Source organism: Harpegnathos saltator, unplaced genomic scaffold (genome assembly GCF_003227715.2).
Source record: "Harpegnathos saltator strain DR-91 unplaced genomic scaffold, Hsal_v8.6 scaffold191, whole genome shotgun sequence".
Classification (NCBI taxonomy): Eukaryota; Metazoa; Arthropoda; class Insecta; order Hymenoptera; family Formicidae; genus Harpegnathos; species Harpegnathos saltator.
The window spans coordinates 65,950-72,863 of record NW_020229974.1 but is presented as its reverse complement, the minus strand read 5'-3'; the positions used below and the strand labels follow the sequence as shown (position 1 = coordinate 72,863).

Sequence of the window (6,914 nt, the reverse complement as noted above, 5' to 3'; positions counted from 1 at the left end):
TGGCGGTGTTGTTAGACATGGCCAACGCTTTCAACACCCTGCCCTGGGGTAAGGTGGTGGAGGCTATGTGTACGCACTTCGGCTTCCCACCTTACCTCACGGCTGTCATTGAGGACTACTTCCGGGGTCGGCGTCTCAGCTGGACTGACGCCGACGGCAGGGTACGTGAGAGGGGGATGTACTGCGGGGTTTCACAGGGGTCCGTGTTGGGCCCGCTCCTGTGGAACCTCGGGTATGACGTAATCCTCCGTGCTGCCCTCCCCCCAGCTGTAACATCATATGTTACGCGGATGACACGCTCATTCTGGCCGGGGGGAGAGACTGGAGGGACGCCGTGAATATGGCGAATTTGGCGGTGGCAATCGCCGTGGGCTCTATTAGGGATCTGGGCCTGGTGGTAGCGGAGAAGACAGAAGCCATCTTTCTCCATGGCAAGGGAGTCAAGCCATCCCAGGCCTAGATTAGAGTAGGAACGCACAAGGACCCGATAGAGGCCCAGATGAAATGTCTGGGCCTCGTCCTAGACAGCACTTGGTGCTTCAAAGAATACACATGAACCACCTGGTCCCCCGAGTCAAGGTACTGTCGGAAAAATTGGGCAGACTTATGCCCAACATCGGGAGACCTGGTTAAAACGCCCGTCGCCTCCACGTGGGAGTTTTGAACTCGGTTGCGTTATATGGGGCGCCAATATGGGCTGAGGCCCTGGTTGTCAATCGCCGTCTGCGTACGCAGTTGCGCAAGGCGGACAGAATATTGGAGGCCAGGGTAATCAGGGATTACAAGACGATACCCTACATGGCGGCGACGGCTCTGGCGAGCATGCCTCCCCTGGAGCTCCAGGCATTGATGCACAGGAGAATGTACTTTGTGAAGAAGGAGCTCCAAGGGCGGATAAAGGAAAGCGAGGCACTCGCCGGAGCCATAAGATAAATGAAGCACCAAACTCGGCAGGCCCTTCTCCACAGATGGAAAAGGATGCTGGCACATGCCAAATACGGGAGGAGGGTCGTCGAGGCTGTCCAGCCCTGCCTACACGAGTGGGTAGGCAGGGATTTCGGGACGTTGACGTACAGGTTGACACAGGTATTCATCGGGCATGGATGCTTCGGTGAGTACCTGTGTCGCATAGGGAAAGAGCCCACGGCGAAATGTCACCATTGTGACTATGGCCACGACTCCGCGCAACACAGTGCAAGACTGCCCAGCTTGGGTAGAGGAGCGCGAAGTCGTGGTCAGGGAGTTAGGTCGGGACTTCTCACTCCCAACAGTTGTGAGGTCGATGTTGGAGAGTGAGAGGAACTGGGGAATCTTTGCTTCATTCTGTGAGGCGGTGATGCTGCAGAAGGAGGCAGCGGAGGAAACCCGCCGGCAGGCGGAAGGGAGGGTGAGAGGACAGGAGGAGAAAACGCCACAGGGAGTGGGAAGGCAGTAGGAGTAGAAGCAGGGACGGGGTGGGTTCCTCTGAGGAAGAGGCACTGAGGGAGGCACTGAGACAACAGCCCCAGCCGCCTCCCTCTCCCCGATCTGCTCCTCCCCCTGTACAAGTTAGGGGAAGGGCCCCCAAAAGATGCGATGTCCCTCACAGGGCGAGCATCTTGGGGGCGAAGAGACAACGGCTCACGGGAGGTAGGGCGGTGATACTCTGGTTGTCACCGCCCTCTGCCACGTTACCGGCAGTCAGAGAGACAAGGAGGGGGACAGGACATCTGTCCTCCAGCCGTAGTCCTCCGGTTCCCAATGTGGGAGCCGGATGACAATAAGAGGGGGAGAGAGTGTCGGTGGCGTTGCCACTGGTTAAAACACCTCTCCTCCCCTCTGCAAGGTCCACCGTTAGGGTGGGCATACAGGAAGGGATCATTGAGACCTCTCCTATTTCTCCTCTGGAAGTGGGAGCGCCCGGCGGCTAGGGGATTATTTCCCCCCGTAACCGCCGGGCGGGAGGGTGGGGCATCGGGCGGGGATTCCTGGTGCCCCAGCCGGCCCTCCACACGTAGAGCGGCCGACTGAGAAGCTGGATCAGTCGATCGCACAGCATTATACTGGCGGCGCTCCGTCTGGCCAGGAACGGAGGTTGAAGCGGGCCTTGGCCGGTTTCCCCCTTCCTGGCCTTGGAGACGGGGCGTGAGGGGTGGAGGGGGAGCGGTGGTTGAAGATGAGCTTCGGATCGCTTCCCCCTTCCCCCTTCCCCTCGGGGAATCGACAACGGTCGACGTTTGGACTCGGGACCCCGATTAGCAGTACGGCTCCGGGGTCCCGACTCAAGTCCCTTCGCAGCGCCACCCGGGGAGGTTTTAGCCGGTGGGTGTCCGGCATAATCCTGGCCCTTCCCCGAGGGTCAGGGTATCCATGATGGATTTCCTCTTCGTAAAAAAAAATAAAAGAAAATAATATGAAGGTCTCCCCCGTGGACGCCACCTTGCCGTGGTGAGGGAACTTGCGTGTCCCGATGATGTGCAGAGCTGTGCCGGCGGGGGTTTCGACCCCTGGCAGGTTCTACCATGCCGAGGTGGTCTGTACGAAGGGGCCAGACTAAGAGCGTCCATAATACTCCTGGATGGGCAGCTGCCTCCAGGTTTTAACCAGGGTCTATAGGGTCTCATTCGTGAGGCTCAAAGGACTCTACAGCGCGGGCAGAGCGGGCTCGTTAGCCTGGTGAAGGCAACCGGTCTAGTGGAAAGAAAGCCCCGAAATCAAACCCGTGTGTGGGGGGCACTCCCATCCCCACATTCTATGGAGGTATGACAGATAAAGGTGAAACCCTCCCGGTAATCGGAGCCGGAAAACGGCGTGAGAGAGTTTACAGTCCTGGCTCCTCCTCGTCGTCAGCATGCGACGGGCTGGGCGACGTGTGCCAGGCAGGCATGTCGCCCAATAGGACTACCGCCCGGAGGGACGTGTCCGGCGGGAGAGTGGGACCGAGTCACTTTGACTCGGCGTCTATTCCCTCAGCGGATATGAGGAAAAGGAGGCGAGTGGAAGTATCGGCTTCCACTCGGTCACGAGGGGAGGGGGAGGTTTATCCTTCTCTTCCGGGAGGCGTTGACGCCTTTTCGGGGGGAGGGGATGAACCCGTTCGTGAGCGCGACGAGTGTCCTCGTCGCAATCCGATGAGTAAAGGGATTCAGCGGCAATGGGGGATTCCACCGGTGGAAAAACCCAGAAATGCCGAGCACATCGCGGATTACGCGTACCGGATCAAGATCCTTAGGGATCTCAGAGTACTCCCGGGTAAACGTAGAGGAGGGGGCTGATGCCTTCTACGACGGAGTGGCCATCGACCAGCTCGGTGAGGCGGGACGAGGCCTGGATGATATCGAGGAATCCCTGGACGAGCTGGTCGCTATGGCCTCGAAGGGGGACCTGATGTCCGCCTTGCGGCCATGGAGATATAGATCCGTGGCCTCAAGGCGGAGATCGCCCGCCTTGGGCGGATACTGGAGGGACGAGTCCCTCCGGTATCCGCAGCGGCAGGTCCAGGGCTCAACCCTTCGAATGTTCAGCAGGCGCAGCCTGTGGGGAAGAGTAGCGTTTGGACGACCGTGTCCAACCGCAAGAAGAAAGGTAGGGGTAAGGGGGGAGGGTCTGGTGCGGAACCCGGAAAGCCGCAACTGACACCGAAGGGAGGGGAAAAGACCGTGATCGCGAAACCCACGAAGACGGGATCCGCGCGTAAATCCGCGACCGCGAACAAGTCCGTGACCGCGCCAACATATGCGGGCATCACCAAGGCGGCTCCCCCCAAAGAGAAGAATGGGCGGAAGGAACTCCCGTCTGTGGGGCCTCTGCCCGCCCAAAAGCTGAAGCTGAGGCCTCCCCCGCGCAACCCGGTGATTACGATCACTGCGCTGCCGGGGAAGACCTCGGCTTAGGTCTTGACCACTGCCAAGGCCAGGGTAGTCCTCGGAGAGCACGGCCTAGCCCCCGGGGACTTTAAATACAAGAGAGCCCGCAATGGCGGGATAATACTCGAGATTACGGGCGTTGGCGCTAGGGCGAGAGCCGACCGCTTCGCTCGTGATCTTGAGGACGCCCTAGCTGGGGACGCTGTCGTCACCAGGCCGACGAAGAAGGCCGAGGTCCGAATCGTCGGCCTGGATGACAGCGTAACCAAGGGGGCGGTAAGGGGGCGATTAGTTCTATAGCCAAATGTCCTCCGGAGGACATCCAGACCGGTGAGGTTAGGCAGTCCTCCGGAGGACTTGACGCGATATGGGTTCGCTGCCCCATGGAGGCGGCACATACGTTGGTGGCAGCCCGGGGGTTGCAAATAGGCTGGACAAGGGTCGCTGTCCGCCTACTAGGAGACAGACCCACTCAGTGCTATCGATGCCTGGACTTCGGCCACATGGCGGTGGACTGCCGGGCAGAACACCCCAGAGGTAGCAGATGTTTCAGGTGCGGGGGTCTGATCACGTCGCGCGGGGTTGCACCGTGGAACCGCGGTGCACCCTGTACGACAGTTTAGGTAAGAATCCTGCCCACCGTATGGGAGGCAAGGCATGTACGGCGGTCCCCCGGGCTGCCAACGGTAGGAAACCGCGGCGACAACGGCGACAACGCCGAAAACTGAGCTATCGTGCTTCGCGTAGAGGGGAGGGGGGTTGCTTGCGTGGAAAGTGGGAGGCCTCCGCCTCCTGCGCGAAGACCGGAAAAGGAACAACAGAGGAAGCAGGAGGGGAAATGCCCTCTCCTCCACCACCTCCAATAGCGAAGGTGCCATCAGCGCCACCAAAGGCAGGGCCGGTTAAGGAAGTAGCACCGGCTGCTCTTCCTGACCCGGAACCTCCACTGACTCAACCGATGGAGGTCCAAGAGGACGCAACGGGCGAGATTGAAGCGACTTGTTCCTTCATACAGGAGGCGGGATGGGATGAATGGGCGGAGGAGCAGTAAGCTGCCTACCGCTCGCTCAGATCATCCCAAGCCCGGAGATGTGCCTGGCAGCCGGAGTCAATTAAGGCTCCCTTCCGGGACACCCCGAGCATAAGGGCTAGAGCGGTCTGTCGCGGTGGGATGTGCGGTCTGTCGCGGTGGGCAGTCGAGACGAGAGTAGCTTCTTGCCGGGACACTCACCGCGATAAAAGACTGCAGCCCAAAATGGAGCAGTGAGAGGCGGGCCGACCCCTGTCAAGGGGAACTACCGCATTAGGTTAGGGATAGCCCCAATCCGGAGGGGAGATCTGTGGCGGCTGTGGTGTCGCTGCGGGGATACCCCCGGGGAGGGATGGCCAGCCCCCTTCAGGGACCGGCGAGGTAGGTACCTCCCGTCGGTTCCTCACCGGCAGGGGGGTAAAGGGGGGCCCTGGCTCGGGGTCCCCACTATTCTCCCCCGTGGACGCCACCTTGTCGTGGTGGGGGAGCTTGTGTGTCCCGATGATGTACAGAGCTGTGCCGGCGGGTTTCGACCCCTGGCAGGTTCTACCATGCCGGAGTGGTCTGTACGGAGGGGCCAGAATAAGAGCGTCCATAATACTCCTGGATGGGCAGCTGCCTCCAGGTTTTATCCAGGGTCTGGAAAATCTCATTCGTGAGGCTCACAGCGCGGGCAGAGCGGGCTCGTTAGCCTGGTGAAGGCAACCGGTCTAGGGGAAGGAAAACTCCGAAATCAAACCCGTGTTGTAGGGGCACGTAAAACCCCTACACATCATGAGTAATGTCAGACAAGGAGCAATTCTGCCCAGTACTCGGAGCTGGAAACCGGCGGGAGGTGTTGTGTTGTCCCAGCACCCCCTTGTCGGCGCACTGTGCGGAATCAAGCAATGAGCTGGGTGGCGCGTGCCAGGCGGGCGCGCCACCTGAATTGGCTACCGTCCCGTAGGGATGCGCTAGAGGACCGATTGAGGCCGAGTACGAGTCGACTCGGCTTGTCCTCGGTCTCGGTTGATCCGAAGGCGCACAAGAGGAGGAAGAGAGAGAGAGAGGAGGAGACCGCCACAACGCTGTGGACGGACCGAGAAGTACATTTCCTGACGCTGGGTGGCAGATATGATCCCCAGACGGGGGGATGGACACTACGCGCGAACACCGGCGTGAAGAAGGGGCGGGGGCATGGGAGTGTCCCACGCCTACTCAAATGTGGAGGAAGATCTTCCCTCTCAGATGGGGAGGATTTTCCTCCGGCAGAGGAGGATGGAATCCCCTTAGAGAGGACGTAGCCAAAACGCGGGCGTGAGGGTGGGAGGAAGGAAATCTCTCTTCCTTCTCCTCAGACGGAGGCGGACAAGCGCCCACAATGGGGCATCCCGCGTGCACGTAGGCCTTTTAGACCCTCGCCGGGAGCTATCCAGGAGGCTATCGACGGGATTCCTTACCTGAGGGAACTCAGGGTAGAACCGGGTAGACGATCGGGAGATAAGTACCTGGGGAAGCCATTGGTCACCCTTAATGGTACAAACTTCCATTACCTGGAAGACATCGAGGAGGCGCTGGTACAATTTAAGGAGATGGCGGGTCAGGGGGGGCTCAATGAAAGGCCTGCGACCGTGGAAGAACAAGTCCGCGGCCTTAAGTCTGAAATCGCCCGCATGGGGTGACTGCTGGAAAAGCTCGCTTCTCCAGCAGCCGCAGCTGCGAGCGGGTGGAGCCCCAACTGGCCCGCCCGATAACAAAGGGTAGGGGACCAAGCCCCCAAAGCAAACGGTGAAAGGGGGAGAAACATCCAAGAAGGGTGCTCCTCCACCTAAAAAGGGAAGGGATACCGCTAAGGCGGCACCCTCTCCCACTAAGGGAGGGAAGGCTGGGGAAGGGAGGGCCCCGAAGAAGGGACCCCTTCTTCCCAAGCCTCCAGCCATCAGGGCTCCCCCGCGCAATCCAGCAGTCGCAGTGACTGCGTTACCAGGGAAATCCATAGAAAAGGTGATGCGCCAAGCGCGCGATAAGGTGGACCTCTCGGAAATTGGGCTTGCTTCGGG

General features: G+C 60.0%; 1 protein-coding gene across 1 annotated transcript; it reads left to right on the top strand.

The window, feature by feature from the left end:
* Positions 1 to 504: 504 nt before the first annotated feature.
* LOC105180776 (uncharacterized) lies at positions 505 to 1,435 on the top strand. Its single transcript, XM_011137055.2, has 4 exons — positions 505 to 579; positions 736 to 863; positions 969 to 1,111; positions 1,194 to 1,435. Exons 1-4 carry the CDS (start codon positions 505 to 507, stop codon positions 1,433 to 1,435), a joined length of 588 nt encoding a protein of 195 aa, XP_011135357.2.
* Positions 1,436 to 6,914: the final 5,479 nt, after the last annotated feature.

What these genes read in the sequence shown, in the direction of transcription:
- LOC105180776 (XM_011137055.2), top strand. Translation starts at nt 505, where the DNA reads ATGTCTGGGCCTCGTCCTAGACAGCACTTGGTGCTTCAAAGAATACAC. An exon ending in ACCTGGTCCCCCGAGTCAAG is followed by an intron (nt 580 to 735) that starts GTACTGTCGGAA and finishes CTGCGTACGCAG; the next exon opens with TTGCGCAAGGCGGACAGAAT. An exon ending in CATCGGGCATGGATGCTTCG is followed by an intron (nt 1,112 to 1,193) that starts GTGAGTACCTGT and finishes CGCGCAACACAG; the next exon opens with TGCAAGACTGCCCAGCTTGG.